At 41.0% G+C, this 19,908-nt stretch overlaps 1 protein-coding gene and 1 long non-coding RNA gene across 2 annotated transcripts in view; both read right to left on the bottom strand.

Annotated features, from left to right (window-relative positions):
* ERC2 (ELKS/RAB6-interacting/CAST family member 2) overlaps positions 1 to 19,908 on the bottom strand; it is a 922,859-nt gene that overhangs the window by 877,483 nt on the left and 25,468 nt on the right. The window contains 1 exon segment of the mRNA XM_082738672.1: positions 13,195 to 13,988. Within this exon segment, the coding sequence (XP_082594798.1) occupies positions 13,195 to 13,851 (657 nt within the window). The 5' untranslated portion in view covers positions 13,852 to 13,988.
* LOC309869162 lies at positions 6,691 to 8,348 on the bottom strand. The gene is made up of 4 exons (XR_014314020.1): positions 8,275 to 8,348; positions 8,022 to 8,189; positions 7,670 to 7,761; positions 6,691 to 6,892 (listed from the first exon to the last, which is right to left on the bottom strand). It is a non-coding gene; the product is annotated as an uncharacterized lncRNA (long non-coding RNA).

Genomic DNA, 19,908 nt, shown 5'->3' with positions numbered 1-19,908 from the left:
AACCCCCAGGGACACCTGACTGCCCTATCTACATTTAGGGCCTGAAAATAACTCTGCTATGTCCCTAGTAAATCCCTTTCTTTTCCCCTTCAACATGTTTGAATGGGCCTCTGCTAATTGGAACTACATTTTCCCTTAAATAAGTGGTGACTAAATCAATTATTTAAAAAAAAAAAAATAAGCTGGATTCTCAAAGAAGACAAAGAAGAGGTTTCATAGGAGAAAGTTGCTGGGAGAAGTGGAAACCAGGAACGCTGGGACCCAAGAGGGCAAGATCTGACTTGGAGACACAAGATTGAGAACAATCCAAAGACAAATTCTGAATAAGTGTAACCATTCCCTGAAGTCAGACAGAAACCACCTGAAAAGGATGCCTAGAGCCCCAGTTGAAGGGAATACTAGGTCAGGAAGCTATCCATGTCCCTTTAAATTCCTGTAGAGAGAGGCAAGTTCAGGAAGAATTCTATCTAGATTAATGAGACCATCCTCACTGGATACAATAATCCATAATAAAGAATTTCCCCATTCCTGAAGCCCTGCCCTTATGGATCCAGTGAATTTGTCAAAGTCATAACCACCTCAGCAGATCTGCCAGAACGTTAATGAGCATTCTGAGAGATGATCTCTCTCATTCTTCTGCCACCTGCAGTTTTAATTTTCCAGCCAGTCCCTGGAGTTGCTTCTTCCCATCCTTCTGGGTGGGCTTCCAAGATAGGAGTTTTCCTCTGGCATTCTCCTCTGCACATGTAATTGACAAGAATGCATTTGGTCTTTCCTGCTTCCCTCTCTCCTCTGTTGTTCTCGAAAACATGCTCCCTTCCTTGTTCTGGCTTTCTGTTCTTCCTGTATAACTTCTTGACAGCATCCTTAAGATACCTTCAAGCAGTACATTCCTACTTCCACTCTATATTAGGGCTTCCATTTCCACACCAAATTCCCTGGTTTTCAAGCAAATCTGTTGTTTTTCTCCTTAAGACAATAGAAAGAACACACTTGTGAAGCTAAAGCCTACCTCAGATTCAAATTCCAGCTCCACCTAAGGGTGAGGGCTCTGGCAGGCCATTTAATCTCTCCATCTTGTTTCTCATCTATAAAATGGGGGTACCATGTTTCGCAGGGCTGTTGAGCTCACGCACATGGAAAGCAACTACTAAATTCCTGATACACAGTAGGAGCTAAAAAATGCTTATTCTCTCTCCCTTTCCTTTCCTAGATCAGTATCAGACATAGTCAAAAAACACCATTAAAAAGCCAGTAAAGGGGCACCTGGGTGGCTCAGTGGGTTAAAGCCTCTGCCTTCGGCTCAGGTCATGATCCCGGGGTCCTGGGATCGAGGCCCGCATCAGGCTCTCTGCTCAGTGGGAAGCCTGCCCCCTCCTCTCTCTCTCTGCCTGCCTCTCCGCCAACTTGTGATCTCCCTCTCTCTGTGAAATAAATAAATGAAATCTTAAAAAAGAAAAAGCCAGTAAAGTTATAAAGAAATGATGGTTTAAAAAATGGGTTTCACAGTGCCTGAGTGGCTCAGTCGGTTAAAGTGTCTGGCTCTTGATTTCAGCTCAGGTTGAACTCGGGGTTGTGAGATCGAGGTAGGAGGACTCTGCATTGGGTGTGGAGTCTGCTTAAGATTCTTTATCTCTTCTTCTGCCCCTCCCACCTTCTCTCTCTCTCTCTCTTTAAGAAAAAAAAAAAAAAAGTTCATTTCCTTAAAGGGTTGTCTATTTCCTTAAAAGATTAATCTCTATTTACCAAATATCCACCTCCAAAAGAATCAAGGTATTTGAAGATTCATGGTTACTAGTCCAGGTCATTATTTTTTTTAAAAAGAAAAAAGAAAAAAGAAAGATATAATTTACAATTAATTCCTTCCCATACAATGTTGAATCAGGTTTTACCTTTTATATGAATATTTTTGCATAAATACATACATTTTGATCACCACTCCACAAAGTGAAAGAATTGAGTGTAGGCAAGGTATTAAGAAAAATGAAGATACAGTAATCACCCAATTAACTCAAGGTTTCTCATCATTGTAGGTATAGACATTCTTGGCCAGATAATGTAGAGCTCAATTCTATGCACTTTCGGCTATTTAGCAACACCCCTAGCCTCTACCCACTGGATGTCACCTCTTCCAGTAGTGACAACGAAAAACGTCTCCAGACATTGCCAAATGTCCCTTGGGAGGCAAACTGCCCTCACCTGAGAACAGGTAAGTTAACATAAGCAGTGTACAGAGCCAAACCAGACAGTACAAGCCCAGCCATTGGTTTATAAGACAGGAAGTAGCTGTACTTTTTCTCTCCAGAATGTTCCCACTGAAAACAAAATCGCTGCACATCACTTCCAAGATATAAACAAATGCTGGCTTCACAGAGAAACAGAACGTGCCAGAGTTCTATTTGTTGAGCTGCCCTAGCTCTTGGCTACATGCCCACACTCTGCCTAAAACCTACTTCCCAAACTTTTTGAAAATGCTTTCCACAGCTTTCAGAATCTGACCTTTAGAGCAGCTGTGTGTGTGTGTGTGTGCGTGCGTGCGTGTATGAAATAGATTTACAATTTTCTATATTCTTGCAAAGCCAAAACCACTTATTGAGTCCAAATGCCAACTGGGGGTGGTGGGAATTTGCACACAGATGTCAGTGGACTCCTAAACAGCAACACAAGAGCTCCACCTGCAACTAATTATAGAAACTGAAATTGCACTCTGGCCAGAGGAGGCTAGGTTCAGAAACCACCCCATCTGCTTTGGCCAATAAAATCACTCTGTTACTTTTCTCCTGTCAACATAGACTTGCTTCTTAAAATCCTCTGAGGATGTTGTCTGTGGGGAAATTTATTAGGCAGTGAATTTTTTGAGGGTGACCGCTCCCTCTGCCTTCTCCCCCTAGAGCTTGGTTTCAAAAAATGCCTTGGCACAAGTGAGACTAAAATAATCTATCCATTGAAATATTCCAAAATGTTTTCTTTAGTTCCTGGTGTGCTGTTGCTACCCCTTTGCCAAAATAAAATGATCCAGAGAGAAAATGGAAGAGGGAAGTCATTTAGCTCTCCCAAGGTCCAGCATACAGGAATGTTTATATTCCTCCCCCCATTAGCCATGTCTTTCATAAAATAAAACCTGGGAATAAAAATTTGTAAGGCTACTAATGCAGTGCACATGGCTGATCCTAGGGCTGACTATAAGAGATTACGGAGGCAAAACAGCAGACATCTGTGACAAAGATGTGTGTAGCTCACTTCAAATCATTCTCCTACATTCTAGCAAACAAAGAAATCAACTGTTGGCTCTGTGCCATGTCATCTATCTTCAGAACCAAAGGAAGTTTTCACCTACCCAGGAAATCCATTTAAAATCGTGGTTTCAGACTAAGTAGGTCATTGCCTAAGTCTGGACTAGAGTTTTTCCACCTTTCTGGAAAGGTAGACAAAAGCTACACTTCTCTGAAGAGCTGAAGACTATTTCAAGATGAGAAAGGTGAACTTTTGTTGTTGTTGTCCTTGTAAAATTCAGGACATGTCCTTCCAAAATTCAAGTTATGCTGTGGTGCTAAACTGGTTTATATTATGCAGTTCTAAATCTGTGTGCCTATGCAACATTGAGGAAGGCATACATAAACACTCATACTTTAAATCAGAGTTAAAATGAAAAAAAGTTATATACCTATACAACATTTGATTGACTTAATTTCTCAGGTCTCTTTATTTATTTGTTTATTTATTTATTTATTTATTTTTTTACTTATTTATTTGACAGAGAGAGTGAGATCACAAGTAGGCAGGGAGGCAGGCAGAGAGAAAGGGGGAGGCAGGCTCCCCGCTGCGCAGAGAGCCCGATGCAGGACTCGATCCCCGGACCCTGAGATCATGACCTGAGCCAAAGGCAGAGGCTTAACCCACTGAGCCACCCAGGAGCCCCAGGTCTCTCTTTTTTTTTTTTAAAATTTATGTATTTGCTTGAGAGAGAGAGAGAGAACACAGTGTGGGAGGGGCAGAGGAGGGAGGGAGAGAATCTCAAGTAGACTCCCCACTGAGTAAGAAAACTGACACAGGGCTTAGTCCCATGACCCTGAGATCATGACGTGAGCAGAAATCAAGAATCAGACTTAACCGACTGAGTCACTCAGGCACCCCTCAGTCTCTTAATATGACTTATGAACCCTTAAGATATTTGAAGAAAGAAGGTGACTAAGGACAACTCAAGTCAGTGCAATAAAAGTCTGTTTTTTTCCTACAGCATCCCTTTGTCCTTCATCTCAGTTCCTGTAAAGAACCTCCCTTCTCCCAATGCCTGCAATCTAAAGGCCTCACCAGTCACAGTAACCCCTTCTCACATACCTATCCTTTGCCCCAGCTGTACACACTCACCAAGTCCTGGAGCAGGATATAACTAAGGTGAGACAAAGTCCTGCAAATTTTCCAAATGGGAAGTAAAGACATAGGGATCCCTTAACCCTTCAGTTATGACCCTGGGGTACAGGCAGCCAAGACCACCCACCACATCAAAGACAAAAATGAGGCTTACATGTAGATGGAGGCAGATATCAAGAACCAGAGATGAACAATAGTGAGAGACAAAATCCTGCTACAGTTTGAGGCACTGGATCTAGTCAACCCCAAGTTCCACATCCAAGCCTTCCTGCAATTTCATTACAGGAACTAATAAGTCTCCATTTTTCGTCTACATAGGCTTTTTTTTTTTTTTTAAGATTTTATTTATTTATTTGACAGAGAGAGAGACCACAAGTAGGCAGAGAGGAAGGCAGACAGAGAGGAAGCAGCTCCCTGCTGAGCAGAGAGCCCGATGCGGGACTCGATCCCATGACCCCGGCATCATGACTTGAGCCAAAGGCAGAGGCTTAACCCACTGAGCCATCCAGGCACCCCACATCTATATAGGCTTAAAAACTTTTCTGTCACTACTTTGGAGTGTTGCCCAATACTATTAGTAAGTAGGTTTTTTCATTCTAATGTGTAAGGTCCTTTAAGATCTCATTTCACTCCACTGAAATGCACCTATTTTTCTGGTTATCATGACTTATAATTATTATGAAAAATATTATCAATTAATAATTTTATATTTTATCAGTTAGGAAGGTATTGAGCTGCCCAACTAACAATGACTTAAACCACTAGTGGTATTTTCTCATATGACTAGAGGGCTGGAGACCAGCCCCTGTGGGTGCTGCTGCAAGTGCTCAGTGAACATAGGACATAGGATATAGTCTCTGTTTTTGGCATGGCCTTTCTTTCATGGTTACTACACAGCTGTCACAGCCCCAGGCAACAAATCAACACTTATGACAAGAAAAAGGGGGAAGGAACATTGCTGGTGACATTTACAAAAAAAACCTTTCCCAGAATCTCTCACTTGGGTTTCATTGGCCAGTTACATGAGGCAAAAAGGGAGAAGTCTGATGCTGAGACATTAAATAGGCATCACGAGGGCACTCTGGAAGGCCCAGCCACTGAAGGAATTGGTTACACTGAAAGTGCCATCTGCCTTCACAGGTTTCAAATTTTAATACCTTGCTTCTAGAGCTACTCCTGAGCCAGTCTTTTCCAAAGTGTGGCCTTTATTTGCTTAGTTTAGAAAATATTTATAGTTTATGACAAATAAAATTATTAAAAATATATATTAAACTGTGTGTGTGTGTGTGTGTGTGTGTGTGTGTATAAAATAACATCCATATGTTAACCTATATAACTATATATATATGAGACTTGGAAGGAAGTATATTCCCCTGACCCCACTGACTTTGGGCTTGGCCATGTAACATGCTTTGGGCAATACGTGAGTTGACTTGATGATATAAGCAGAGGCTTTAAAAGTGTCTGTGTGGTTTGGTTGGACTCTTGGCATCTATGATCTACCATAAGAGGAATTACTGAATAGATTCTGTCCCAAGGAGAATGTGGACACATGTAAAACATATTTAAAACCAACTTTCAACCTCCAGCCTGGTGTCAAAAGTCCAGCCCTGCCCAACTAAGTAGCACCCAACCTGCAGATACATGAGGGAGAGGTAAATGCTTATCTTTTTAAGCCAATTAGGTTTTGGAATGGCTTGTTACACAGCATTACTACAGCAACAGCTGCTCAATATATAGATGCTTGGTTTAAGATAAGGTTTCATGGTCTTTGCTGGGGTTAAGCAAACTTAATAGAATTTTTTTCCTTTTTTTAAAAATTTATTTTGGAGGGGTGCGGCAGAGAAAGAATCTCAAGCAGACTCTCCACTGAGCATGCAGCTTGACACATGGTTCAATCTCATGACCCCAAGATCAGGATATAAGCCAAAATCAAGAGTCGGACGCTCAACTGCTCAACCAACTGAGCCACCCAAGTGTCCCCTTAATAATCATTTTTTAGGGGCACCTGGGTGGCTCAGTGGGTTAAGCCTCTGCCTTCAGCTCAGGTGATGATCTCAAGGTTCTGGGATCAAGCCCCACATCAGGCTCTCTGCTTGAGCGGAGCCTGCTTCCCCCTCTCTCTCTCTGCCTGCCTCTCTGTCTACTTGTGATCTCCTTCTCTTTCTGTGTGTCAAGTAAATAAATAAGCAAATAAAATCTTTTAAAAGAAATCATCATCATCATTTTTTTAACTGCAAGAGTGAGAGCATTTCATTTCACATGCTGACATATCATATGTGTTTGTTAGGGCTGCCATAACAAAAATCACGAACCAGGTGGCTTAAACAACAGAAATTTATTGCCTCATAGTTCTGGAGGCTAGAAGATCCAGATAAAGGTATCACTGGGGTTGCTTCCTTCTGAGAACTGTGAGGGAAGAATCCAGGCCTCTTTCCTTGGATGGTAGATAGCCATCTTCTCCCTGCGTCTTCACGTGGTCTTCCTTCTGTTCATGTTTATGTCTGTGTCCAACTTTCCCCTTTTGGTAAGGACATCAGACATATTGGGTTAGTGCCCACGCAAATGACCTCATTTTAACTTGATTACCTCTCAAAAGGCCTTATCTCCAAATAAAATCACATTCTGAGTTACAGGAAATTAAGATTCTAACATATCATTTAGGGGGGAACATAATTCAACCCATAACATTATGCATTATGGATTTCCGGGATAAGAGTATCTAGTATGGGGACGCCTGGGTGGCTCAGTTGGTTGGACGACTGCCTTCGGCTCAGGTCATGATCCTGGAGTCCCGGGATCGAGTCCCGCATCGGACTCCCAGCTCCATGGGGAGTCTGCTTCTCTCTCTGACCTTGTCCTCGTTCATGCTCTCTCTCACTGTCTCTCTCTCTCAAATAAATAAATAAAATCTTTAAAAAAAAAAAAAAAAAAGAGTATCTAGTATGTCATGCCTCAAGTTTATTTGACTGGGAAATCCCCTCTGGAAAGTATTGTTTCCCTGGAAATACTTTGGAAAGGTGGCTTTGATGGCTCCATGGATCTCAGATTCAAAGTAGCAGGAGGAATGGAGTCTGAAAGAAGGCACAGGGATAAAACGGGTCTATCTGAACAGTGAATATATTTAAGTCCCATTGACAGACTAGATGGACCTGGACACTGCAAGGCTGAGTCCTTGATTTCACAAAAACCCAGTGCTCAAGGGGACTGCAGCTGCATTTAACAGTTAGTGGATGCCCCCTTCACAATGCAGCTACCTCGCCATCTTCCCAACAGGAAACAGAATGAATTCTACCACCTTTTTCCAACTGGCACAGCTCTTCGTATCTGGATACTCCCAGTGACAGCAGTATTTTAGAACAGAGTTTAATGACCCCTGTTGAAATGGCCCTAGAGTTAATCAAATAAAACAAAAAATAATGATAAAAGAAACATGGAAACGTGACCTATCTCGACCTGTTCAAGTTACAGGCTTAGAATGAGAACCAAAAAAAATCATACGTTGAAACTAGCTTAAAAAAAAAATCATCAAAACCCCATACGAATATTGATTTAGAGTAGATTATTTCCTATTGTGTTAAGCCAGAAATAGAAATGATCACATAACCATTGCTTCAAAGCCATAAAACTCCCCAGGCAGGTTTACTTACACTTCTTAGGTTACGTTTCCCAGTGACCTTGTCCCACTTCTTCGTGCAAGATGGGTAAATATTAGATCGAGTACAATCTCCCAGCGTGTGATGCTATTTATATTCAAGCAGATCCTTGGCTAGCCATGCACAAGTTAGGAAAACGTCTCAAAACTGCTTAATACACATCTAATTTAGAAAAAGTAATCTATTAGAAATATAAAGTTAATAACGACCCCAAAAAATCCAGGAATATGAAAAGTCAATAACTTACATGCAACAAACTGCAAGACATAAGTCCTTATGAACTTTCTGAAAATTTCTTCTCTATCATGTTTTCCCTCTCTGATCTCTATCATGCAGGTAAATAGAATGAAGGGGTAAAAAAAAGACAATAGTATAAACTTTAAGAGAAAATTAGGTCACTTAACCTTCCAGGATTTGGATTCTCCTGCCCTCAACATCCACCCCAACTCCACAGGCTATTACAAATAATAAGGGGGCTATCTCAAGTGGTAGCCAAACACCCATTCCGAATCTTTTCTTCTCACCTCTCCCCAAATCAGTCTACAGGGGTGACATTGAGAGCAGAGGCTATGGGTTCACACCATTTCAAAGAATTAGCCATCATAATACTCCACCACCCTCTTCCTCCATTCCAGAAAGTACATCATGAAGCAGAAAGCGCAAGTGATAACATAAGGGTAACTGCATCCATGCATTCCAGTGATTCCACATGCCAATACTACAACTCTTAGTAGTCCCAAATTTATTTCTATTCATGCAGACCTACGTGGCTGAGAAGTAGCACCTTGGAGAGAGACTAGGAGATGGAAGTGAGGAGTCTGGATAGGTGTCTGGTGTGGAATACCCATCCAGGAATCTGAGTATCTATCCTTTGCCTGTATGATATTTGGTCACAGCTCCCTACCCAATTGCCTCCAAGGTTGCAAATGTCCTGCCCTTCCTGTGACACAGGAAAGGTGTTCAACATCCTCTCTTAGATCTGGAGCTAGGTTCACCTCCCCTGGACAGAATCACTAGAACTTCAAAATATAGTGCAAAAGAACTGATGAGTGGTTTCCCTCTTCAACACTGCACATAAGAGTGAAAGGTCTGTATTAGTGACCATTAAGTACACAGAACCATGAATCTCATACACAAGAGCACTTGAGCTTCCTGACCTCTAGCCTATGATGGACCTGCTTCCCATTTGTATTCACGTAGTATAGTTCAAATTGTTTTAGATCACCTGAATTTATGCTAGCAAACTTCTAATTATCCAAACAAACAGTGGTTGAACTTCATTTGTAGATGCAGTCTCTGGTTGTTGTGCATAAGAAACCACAGTCAAATGTTCCTCATCTGCTTTACATTTTTTTCTTTCATATAGAAAAAATTTCCATGATTTTTTCCTCTAAAGGGAAATTACAGTCAGTAATGGTAAATGGTTGAAATCCTAAAAACAGCACAAAAAACCACTTCTACGAAAATGAAATAAATTCCTAATTCAGAATAAAAATCCCCCCCCCCCCAAAAAAAGAATAAAAATCCCCAGGGATGCCTGGGTGGTTCAGTTGGTTAAGCTGCTGCGTTCGGCTCAGGTCAGGATCTCAGGATCCCAGGGGCTCCCATCAAGGAATCCTGCATTGGGTTCGTTGCTCAGCAGGGAGCCTTCTTCTCTCTGCCTCTGCCTGCTGCTCTGCCTGCTTGTGTTCTCCCCCTCCATCTCTCTCTGACAAATAAATAAATAAATAACATCTTTAAAAAAAAAAAAAAAGAATAAAAATCCCAGGGCACCTGGGTGGCTCAGTGGGTTAAACCTCTGCCTTCGGCTTGGGTCAGGATCTCCGGGTCCTAGGATTGAGCCCCGCATCAGGCTCTCTGCTCAGCAGGGAGCCTGCTTCCCCACTCTCTCTGCCTGCCTCTCTGCATATTTGTGATCTGTCTGTCAAATAAATAAATAAAATCTTAAAAAGAAAAAAAGAATAGAAATCCATTAAACTAAATCGCATTCTTAGTCACTCTATCAGAACAAGTCATTTTTCTCATCTAACATATATGATCTTCCCATTAAACTAAGATTACAGTCACAGTTCAGTGTTCCTGTAAGGAGTTACTGAACATAAGTCCTAGACATTTCCATGAACTAGACCAAAGCATTGAAGACCAGCTCTCATTAACTAGCTGTGTGAACTTAGGCAAACTGCTCATTCTTTCTACATTTATTTTTCATGTGCAAAACAAGAAAAAGTCTAGCACCTACTCAAGGTGACTAATGCAAACAGTAAATAAGCTAATACACACAAAGCTCCAAGAACAATGATTGGCACACAGTAAGCCCCCAACAGAGGTCTACTGGTCACAGTAGTAGTAATAATAGAAACAGCAGCAACAGCAGGAGTCTAGACTGTTCCCCAAGCTTTATTTCATCTTGCTCCACTTTTTGACGAACACCAAAACCCCACTGGTAGAAATTTCTAGATGTCCTTCGTATCTTACTCTCCTCCCTGGAAAGAAGAAAGGACTATACTATAACTCCCAATCCCTTGCAATTGGGTCACTTCCAGCCCAAGGAACTGAGGAGCCAATGTGCCATCTCCACACACCCCCTTCCTCTGGTGTGACAACTCCTGAAGCCATGTGCCAAGATGCAGAAAGCTTGAATCCTGAGTCACTGCCTGGAGGAGGGCTGCCCTGGAGTCACCTGACCTACTTCATATTTCCAGTGAATCTTGATGTGTTAAGCCACTGAGATTTGATTGCTGCACAAGGATCTACCCTATCCTGACCAATAGGTACTCACATACTCCTAAAACAGATGCTGGCATAATTCCTACAGGAGAAGGAGAAGTGCTTCAATTTTTAAAAAATGACTTGCTTTTTGTCAATCTTTATATTCTTTACTTTGTAATACTACCTCATACTGCAAGTAAGTTGACTTTTCAAACACTCCATGCTGCTTCCTCCTTTTGCATTTTTAGCCTAAAAAAGAAAATGTTCACATTTTAATCATATTTAATAGAAAGATTAACACTGGAGCTTTTACTGGATCATATGTCACATGATCACAGGGCACCCATAGTACCTAAGGTAGCCTATGATCATAGTATTTTCCAGAACTAAGAAGGGGTAGTAGGAGCCCCCTCAAGGATTCACTTATTTCTGACTTATAGCAACTTGGGACAGTTAAGTAGGATTATGGATATTTAAACTAAACTAACGCTAACAAAATAGACAAGGGGTTTAAAATGCTTTTACAACAGCATGAAGGTTTTGTGTGTCATTAAAATGTACCTCAATATGTCATTTATTTTATTTTGTCAACAACTTCCATACATATTTAATTCTGTGTGAATGTCGGAAAAGACACATAATAGATTGGCATAATAGCACATCACGTAATTTATAAGTAAACATACATGTGTGTAAGTGAGAGTCTGTGCTCAAAAAAAAAATTAATGATAGCAACATAAGATAAAAGTAATTTTTGAGCTGACAGTTTAAAGAATGGATTTCAAACTTTTTTGTCATTATTTGCATGATTCCTAAATAGCTGTAACCGTTTTTCCAAAACAACTAAATAAGAAAACCAGTACAGAATTAGGGAAATATACATAGCAGTGACAGGTTCATAAAGACATCACGAACCAGCAAAGTCAGGGGAAAAAAGCAGAAATGATAGTAAAGAGCATTAATTTGATTTAGGACTGAAGAACAAAACTTTCTGTTCCAACTAAAAATCACACTTTCACATCTGAAAACCAGCAAAGACTCTGTCAGATAGTCAAAAGGATAAGGTGATTGCTTTCTACACATAGAAGAGAATGAAGAACAGATTCTCACAAAGATCAGAAATGCTTCTAAAGATACTTGGACTCCAAGGGGTGGTATCCAGGGCAACAGATAGGAGGGCCAGCAGATAACCCCAAGAAAGGCAGACAGCTTCGTGAGGCCAACATCAAGACCAATTATCAAAGAATCACAAGGTCAGCCAAGTTAGAATTATCTCAAATTTCTACAGAAAGTTAAGTGATACCCAGAAATTTTTCCACCAAATGCCACAGCACTCTACTCCCCATCTCCTAGCACTTATCTCACTACTCATAAGAGGTGAAGCTGGGATTTAAACCCAGGAATGTCAGACTCCAAAGCCCTTATGAAAACAGGAGCAGATGAATGAGCCCCACAGAATAGGTAGGATTTGGAAATGGGAGACTAGCCAACTATAAAAGGGAAAAGGAAGGGAGAGGCTTCCAGAGAAGGGAAACCTTTCTCTGGCAGAAAGCTACCAGAGAAAGGGAACAGAAAGAGTAAAGAACTGAAGGGGTAAAACCCTGAGTAAGTGCAGCAATCACCAAGTTGGAGTGCAGGTAACACAGGAGATGCGCAGGGAGGGGGTATGAGATAAGGCTGGAAAGCCTGGCTCAGGCCTTCCAAAGTAAGGTGCTGATGGCTCAGCCAAAATGCCAAATTCACTCTGAAGCCAATAAGTAATTATTGAGGGCTGTAAAGCAGAGAAATGGTATAACTGAAAGTAGACACAGGGAAAACTAATCTTGCTAGAACATGGAAGATAGATCAAAGAGTAAGAAGGTGTCTTGCACATAGTACATGCTTATTTAATATGAATGGATAAAGGAAAGACCAGGTTACAAATTTTTTTGTTTCTCCAACCTGGTATCAAACCCATTCCACCCAGCGTTACTTAATATTATTTGGTTTGCTGTTTAGAGTATAAACTCCACTCATTCTAGAAAGAAATAAACTTGCTCTCACTTCAAAAATAAATCAATTCATCAGTCAAATGTGGCTCTTTAAATGTTGCTGTTAAAGTGTCTACTCTTGCAAAAATTAACATTTTCCTCTTCCATGCAGAGGGAAGTACATCTGAGCTGCTGTTGTTACCACTGAAAAAAGAAAAAAAAATAACCAAGTATAAAAGTTAGGCAATAAAGAATGATTCCCCCTCTTCTGCAACAGTGTGAAAAAGTTAATGGAAAATAAGATCAGAAGTTATAATTTCATATTGCTTATATGACCTTTTGTAGTCTCTAAGCCAAACATGTCCTAAACCATAGCTTTCTTGATGATGCTGAACTTTCTTCCACATAGGTCGTGGTGCCATCTGCAAAGCATCAACTACTCAGTGAAAAGCCAAGGCTGAAAAACACAGAGATGAGTCATAACCTACCTGATTTTCTTCATGGGACACCCTCATCTGTTCCTTGAGAACGGACATTCGGGCTGCCTCTTCTTTCCTCAAGACTCTCTCCTTCTTGAGCTCAGGACTCCAGAAGGTCTTGATACTGTTCATGGAAGATCCTAACTTGCTGTCTTTGATGTCTAGTTCTTTCCGGAGGAGGTCATTCTCTCTCTGAAGTTCTTTGAGCTGAGCTTGAAGGTCTAACATTGTGCTGTCCCTTACCTGCCTCAACATGGAAGGGACCTGATGGTGGTGGTGATGGGATGAGCTAGTCAGACCACCATGTTGATCTGTGTATGAAAGAACATCTGTGTGGGAAAGTCCAGCAGAAGCAATATTGGGACTACTCCCCATGGCTGTGACTCGGCCTCCATAAACAGCTCGATTTGTGGCTCTTCCCAGAGTCATGGTGCCCTTTGGGTAAGTTGTCGAAGCCACCCCTTCATGATCACTCAGGTACATAGGTCCAGACGTAGCATAGGCTGCATTTAGGGACTGGATGTTCTCCATGGACAGTGTCTTGCCTGTTCCTCCACCTCCCCCACTGCTTGTTCTTCTGTGGCCCAAACGAGGAGACCTTGGCAAACGAGGAGATCTGGAAGGACTACCTTCCAGATTGGTGATTGTTCTTGCACTTCCATACATTTTTCTTCTATTATGAGGTGCTATTGAAGAGAAGGAATGTTATACTAAGTTGGGGGTTAAGCCAGTATTTCCACTATTGGCCAGAATTTTCAATGCATTCTTTTCACACTCTGTTCCAGAAAATGACTCCAGAGGATCTGAAAAATGAGAAGAAGAAAAAAAAAATCAAAAACAAACTTCTTTAGAACTCTGACTACATTATATTTTTTAAAATGTATCGATAGGTTAATGATGATAATGACAGATACAAGAACAATAGTCACACCCATATTCTTTTTTTTAAGTAGTCCCAAACTTTATTTACTACATGTAAATATTTTGTCTATTTCCCACACCCAAATCCCAAGCAAGCTCAAAAGTTCTCAGAGCAAAGAAGCAGCTCATTTTTCTTCAGCACAATTTTGGTTTGTGCTAAGTGACAGCTGGGACTTCCAGAAAATTCACCATAGAATTCCTCATCATAGGGAAATTTGCTATAAAATACTCCATCCTAGGGGCATGGCCCCCATACACAAGTGGCTTGACAGTGACTCTGAGAAGCTTTTTCTTCCTAGGATGTCACATAATAGTCAGGCATGTTGTTACTTCCCACCCCTGTACACATTCCAGACATCACTAATCCACCACAGTCCTCATTTCCACTAAGGCTGGAACTCTTCTCAACATAACACTCTAGAGGGTTTACCACCAATCAACTTGCACTGGCTCAGGAGTGAAACTATTGGCCATTTTGGAGCTAGAAGAAAAAAAGGAGGCTCAACCATCAAGATTCCTGTACATCTAGCCAGATCCTAAATGCTATTACCAGAGAAAATGGTAGTCCTGTCTTTTTCTCCCATCACACACTTCTTTCAGGCTGGTGTTTTGGGACTTCCTTTTCCATTCTGGTTGACCTAAATAATTACTCTACACTAATTCACACCTGAAGAGAAATGGCACAAGGGAATAGTGGACCATGTTAGAGCTCCTGGGCCGATACCCCCTGGATAAGAGTAGTAGAAGCTCCCTGTCATAGTCACTCAAGAACTTTGTTGTAGAATTTTATGTAGCTGGGATACAGGGTTGTGATTATCCCTTCAATGTTGGGCCCAAATGGCCTTATTGTGGTGCATAATGGCCTCCGGCTCTTCCTTTGAGGATATGTTTAGTATACTTTATTTTTCTTCACGTTTTAGACACTAAGACCACAGATTTTGGAGAAGGGCAAACCAGGGTTCAAATTTCTATTCTAACACTGACTACCTTAGTGACCTTAGGTTAGGGATAGGCATGTGGTCCACATTGGCCCAAAAAGAGTTACACCATACTTTAGTTGGAACAATTGGGAAAGGCAAGCTCTTTTGCAGCTAGAATTACTTGCTTTTGAGATGGAGCTTCAGAGGACCTCCACATGGAAATGACTGTCTTGGGAGTGAAGCTAATGCAAAGGAAAGCAGAGCCAAACTTTTTGTTTCCCCCAAGATTTTATTTATCTATTTGACAGAGAGAGAGAGAGCGCGCACAAGCAAGGGGAGTGGCAGGCAGAGGGAGAAGGAGAAGCAGACTCTCCATTGAGCAAGGAGATACATGTGGGGCTCCATCCCAGGACCTGGGGTAATGACCAGAGCTGAAGGCAGTTACTTAACCAATTGAGCCTCCCAGGCACCCCAGAGCCAAACTTTAGATAGTATGAAATCAAACCAAGTGACATCACTTGATACCCTGGATCCAGCACTCACTGAAGGTACATCTACTCCAGACCATTTTGGCTACACATGCCAGGCAGACTGACTGAATTATTGACCCCAATTCATCACTCCTTCTTGCACCTATGTCCTTGGCAGTGCCCTCCCAATCTGACTCTGAGTTCACTCATATGATTTGTTCTGGCCAATAAGGTGGTAGCATATGTGAAGGAAGCAGAGGCCTAAAGCAGCTCTTGTGTATCTATTTTCTTGCTCATTTTCCTCTGCAACAGTAATTAGAATATGCCCAGTCTTGCTTGCTGGAAGATGAGAAATATGAAATAGAGTCAAGGTGTCCTGGCCAACAGCCAACCAACCCCAAGACATTTAAGCAAGCCCACTCAAGATGAGCAGAGCTGCCTAGCCAACCCGCAGCTGACCACAGAGGCATAAGCAAGTGCAGCTGATATCCAATGAGCCCCATACACCAATGGACAAAACAAATCCTTATTATGTCAATGATGTTTTGCAGCTGGATGTTCTGCAGCATTACTAGAGCAACAGACAATGGATACCTTCACTCATATGTTTCTTTTTTCATTACGTTCAATTCTAGTTGGGGTATCTGTGTTTTACATCCTAAAAAGTCCTCATATACAGTATGAAGAAATATTTTCCATAAAGTCTCCTCCTTTCCCTAAAAAGTCCCAAGAGTTACACTCATTTCTAACTAAGGAACTTAGTTTCAAATGTTTACATTACTTAGAGCTATATTTTATTCTACTTGAAAATACACAAAAATCATTTTGTATCTAAGATTTTTGCATGATAATCTGTTCTGTAGAAAAGGCAAATCAACAGTTCCAACAATAGGATTCAGTTACATAAATGATGAAAGAGACAGACTGACAGTGGATAGAATAATGTAACCATAACATGAATAGTTAATGAGATGGAAAGATATTCGTGACACACTAGTCGGGAACGACTACAAAACATTTTTTGACTTACATAAAACACGCATACATACACACTACTTAAAGAGAAGACTGGGACAACACACATAAAACGTTATCAAGTGGTGGGGTTCCACATGGTTTTCATTTTCTTTTGTTTATATGTATGTGTGAAAATTTCTATAATAAAGATCTTTTAGATTGTGTTTTTAGTCTCTATTTCATTTGTTTGGCCTTGTGACTACTTAGACCAGCATCTCCTACAGAAGTGACACTGTTCCAGCTCTGAGCCTGGCTCTAAAAGGCCTAGCAGCCCTAAAAAAACAGAGATTTAAGGTCCAAGCTATCTTACTGGAAAGAGAGTCACACAAGAAGATCCCAGAAGAGAACACTCCTACACTGTTGGTGGGAATGCAAGCTAGTGCAGCCACTCTGGAAAACAGCATGGAGGTTCTATTTTCAAGTTGAAAATAGAGCTACCCTACGACCCAGTGATTGCACTACTGGGTACTTACCCTAAAGATACAAAAGTAGTGATCCGAAGGGGCATGTGCACCCGAACATTTATAGCAGCAATGTCACAATAGCCAAACTATAGAAAAAGCCTAGATGTCCATCAACAGATGAATGGATAAGGAAGACGGGGTATGTGTGTATGTATATATGCATATGTGTGTACACACACACACACACACACACACACACACACACACACACAGAAATACTATGCAGCCATCAAAAAGAAATCTTGCCATTAGCAATGATGTAAATGGAACTAGAGGATATTATGCTAAGCGAAATAAGTCAATCAGAGAAACAATTATCATATGATCTGTCTGATATAAGGAATTTTGAGAGGCAAGGTTGGGGGGTTCATGAAGGGAAGGGAGGTAAAAAATGAAACAAGATGGGACCGGGGAAGGAGACAAAGCATAAGACAATCTTAATTTCAGGAAACAAACTGAGGGTTGCTGGAGGGCAGGGGGGTGGGAGGGGTAGGGTGGCTGGGTGATGGGACACTGGGGAGGGCATGTGCTATGGTGAGTGCATTGTGTAAGACTAATGATTCAGACCCGTACCCCTAAAAAAATATATTATACGTTAATTTTTTTAAAATCCCAGAAGATGAGACATCACATGAAGAGAGCTACAAGGAGAACCAAAACATCCCAGCTAAAAGCCAGCACCAAGACACCAGACTGGTGAGACAGGCCTCTTAGACCGTCCAATCCAGCTGCCATCTAAAATTAGGTATGTGAGTGACAGCCAACACTGTGTAATAGAAGGACCACCCAATCAACCCGAAGAGTGATAGGAAATATAGGAGATCAAAATAATGACTGGTTGGAATTCTGACCCTATTAGAATAAGAAAGAAATATAATTCTGTATTTATTTTGCAAACACTTAACAGAGAAGTCAGAATGTCAAAAGGAATACAGGTCCATCATCATCAGTCTGGGTGTCTAAGAAATGAAGAAACAGGTGGAAATTGGTTACTCCCAGAGCACACCAGACAAGAGTTATGTACGATTCCACAGAACTTATTAAATCAAAGAGGAATTTCAGGGACCATCAAAATGGTTAACAGAATAATTTCTTTACCAGTACACATCTTCTTAACAATAAATCATCATTAGCAACCTAGGCCTGAAACTTTATTTGGAAATTACTCTCTTCCGCCACATTTGCAAAGAGTGGGATGGTTTCCTGGAACAACGTTGCCCTTATAGCTAGCTGCAGCACACACGGTGATGTTCTTCTCCCAGATGAAGCAGGCCCAGTTGACAAGGTAAGCCAAGGCGAGTTCCCATGGCTGTGATGTCCTCCTAAGCCTCATGATTCTTATTTGTTCTACTGAGACACTCACAAACCCCCCACCCCCAGCTGTGTTTAAGTCTCCTGATATATTTTTAGGTACTTTGTTTTGACACTCGGGCTTTTTTGGGTTGTAGTCTCCTAATTCTCGTCTATCCTAATTCTCGTCTAATTTTTTTCTTTCGTTCTGTAAAATGAATATCACAGCAAAGAGATCAACTTTATTCAGCAATCAATAATGCAATAACGCCTTCTATTTCCAATCACTGACTTCAAGGTAACCATTTCTAAGCTTTTCCCCCTACCTATGAATGCATTACAGAAAATAAGGTCAAAGTTAAGATCTTACTGTTTCAAATACTATGATGAAGCCAAGATAGGCTCAGTCATTGAGCTTTCTTGTAAACTCTTAAAAACACCTGCTTTCTTATATAGTTGGATATAAGGATAAATTATTAATTAGATTAAACCAAGCACAGAAAAACAGACAAATACTGCTGAATACAATACCAAAGAAATTAATTGCATGACACCTTTCACTTCAAAAGGACCTCATGAAAAAAATTCAAAGTTTGAGGGTAAATTCCATTTAAGGCTCAAAAACAAAATCAAGTCAAGGATGCTATTATAAACCTATATGAATACTTTCTCTAATTGCATATGGATTCATAAATAAAATATACACTCATCCACTCATTCTTTAAAAGGTTTATGGACTCTTGATCTCTAAGCTCAGGGGGAAACAAGGTGGAGAGAGCCTTGATTTCTGTCTACCTCAAGTGTCTCAGACTATCATGGTCTGGAATGGTCTATTTTAAGACGAAAGCACTTCCTGCTATCTGCTCTAAATTAGGTTAAGTTTATTTCCACAGATCTCAGCCTCAGCCCATCACCTGAGCCCTGCTGACAGACCGTGTGAGCTGAGATCATCAGTATCTCCCAAGATTTAGCCCAAATTAACATATCCTTTTTTTTCTTCTCAGCATCCCTAAATTTTAAAATATTTTGTGTCACAGAGTACAGTAACTTCTGAAATTCTTCTAGAGGAAGACAGAGTGTAGGAAAAAATCTCAAGCAAGAAGCAGCTGCCCAGGAGCCAGATGCTGCCTGCAGATGTGTTATATATGGCTAGCCCCGTGTTCTTTAGGATTTTGATCTAGTTGCCAACAGGGAGAGATACGGACATTTCACTTTAAAACACAGACTGCAGCATCTCCTGAAAAGCCAGAAAATCTGACACCATGAAACCCATTTCACCGCATGACAACAACTGGTTAGAGCCAGCCAGCAGCTACCCCTTCAAGAGAGACCATGCCACCTCCAGTTTGCCACAGTCCCCTCCACTCCTAATGGCCTTATATTAAGTCTGACTCCCTCTTTTCATGTTTGTCCCTCTAGGCATTTACATTTTACCAATCTTACCCATATAAAATATCTTTTTTTTTTAAGAGTTTTAAAATTTATTTTAGAGAGAGTGAATGGGGGCAAGGGGATGGAGCAGAAGAAAGGGAGGGAGGGGGGAATATCAATCAGACTCTGCACTGAGTGGGAAGCCTGACATGTGGCACAAACTCAGAACCCTGAGATCATGACCTGGACTGAAACCAAGAGTCAGACACT

The sequence above is a fragment of the Mustela nivalis genome (genome assembly GCF_964662115.1).
Source record: "Mustela nivalis genome assembly, chromosome: 1".
NCBI classification, from domain to species: Eukaryota; Metazoa; Chordata; class Mammalia; order Carnivora; family Mustelidae; genus Mustela; species Mustela nivalis.
This window is presented reverse-complemented; position numbering and strand designations above follow the sequence as displayed.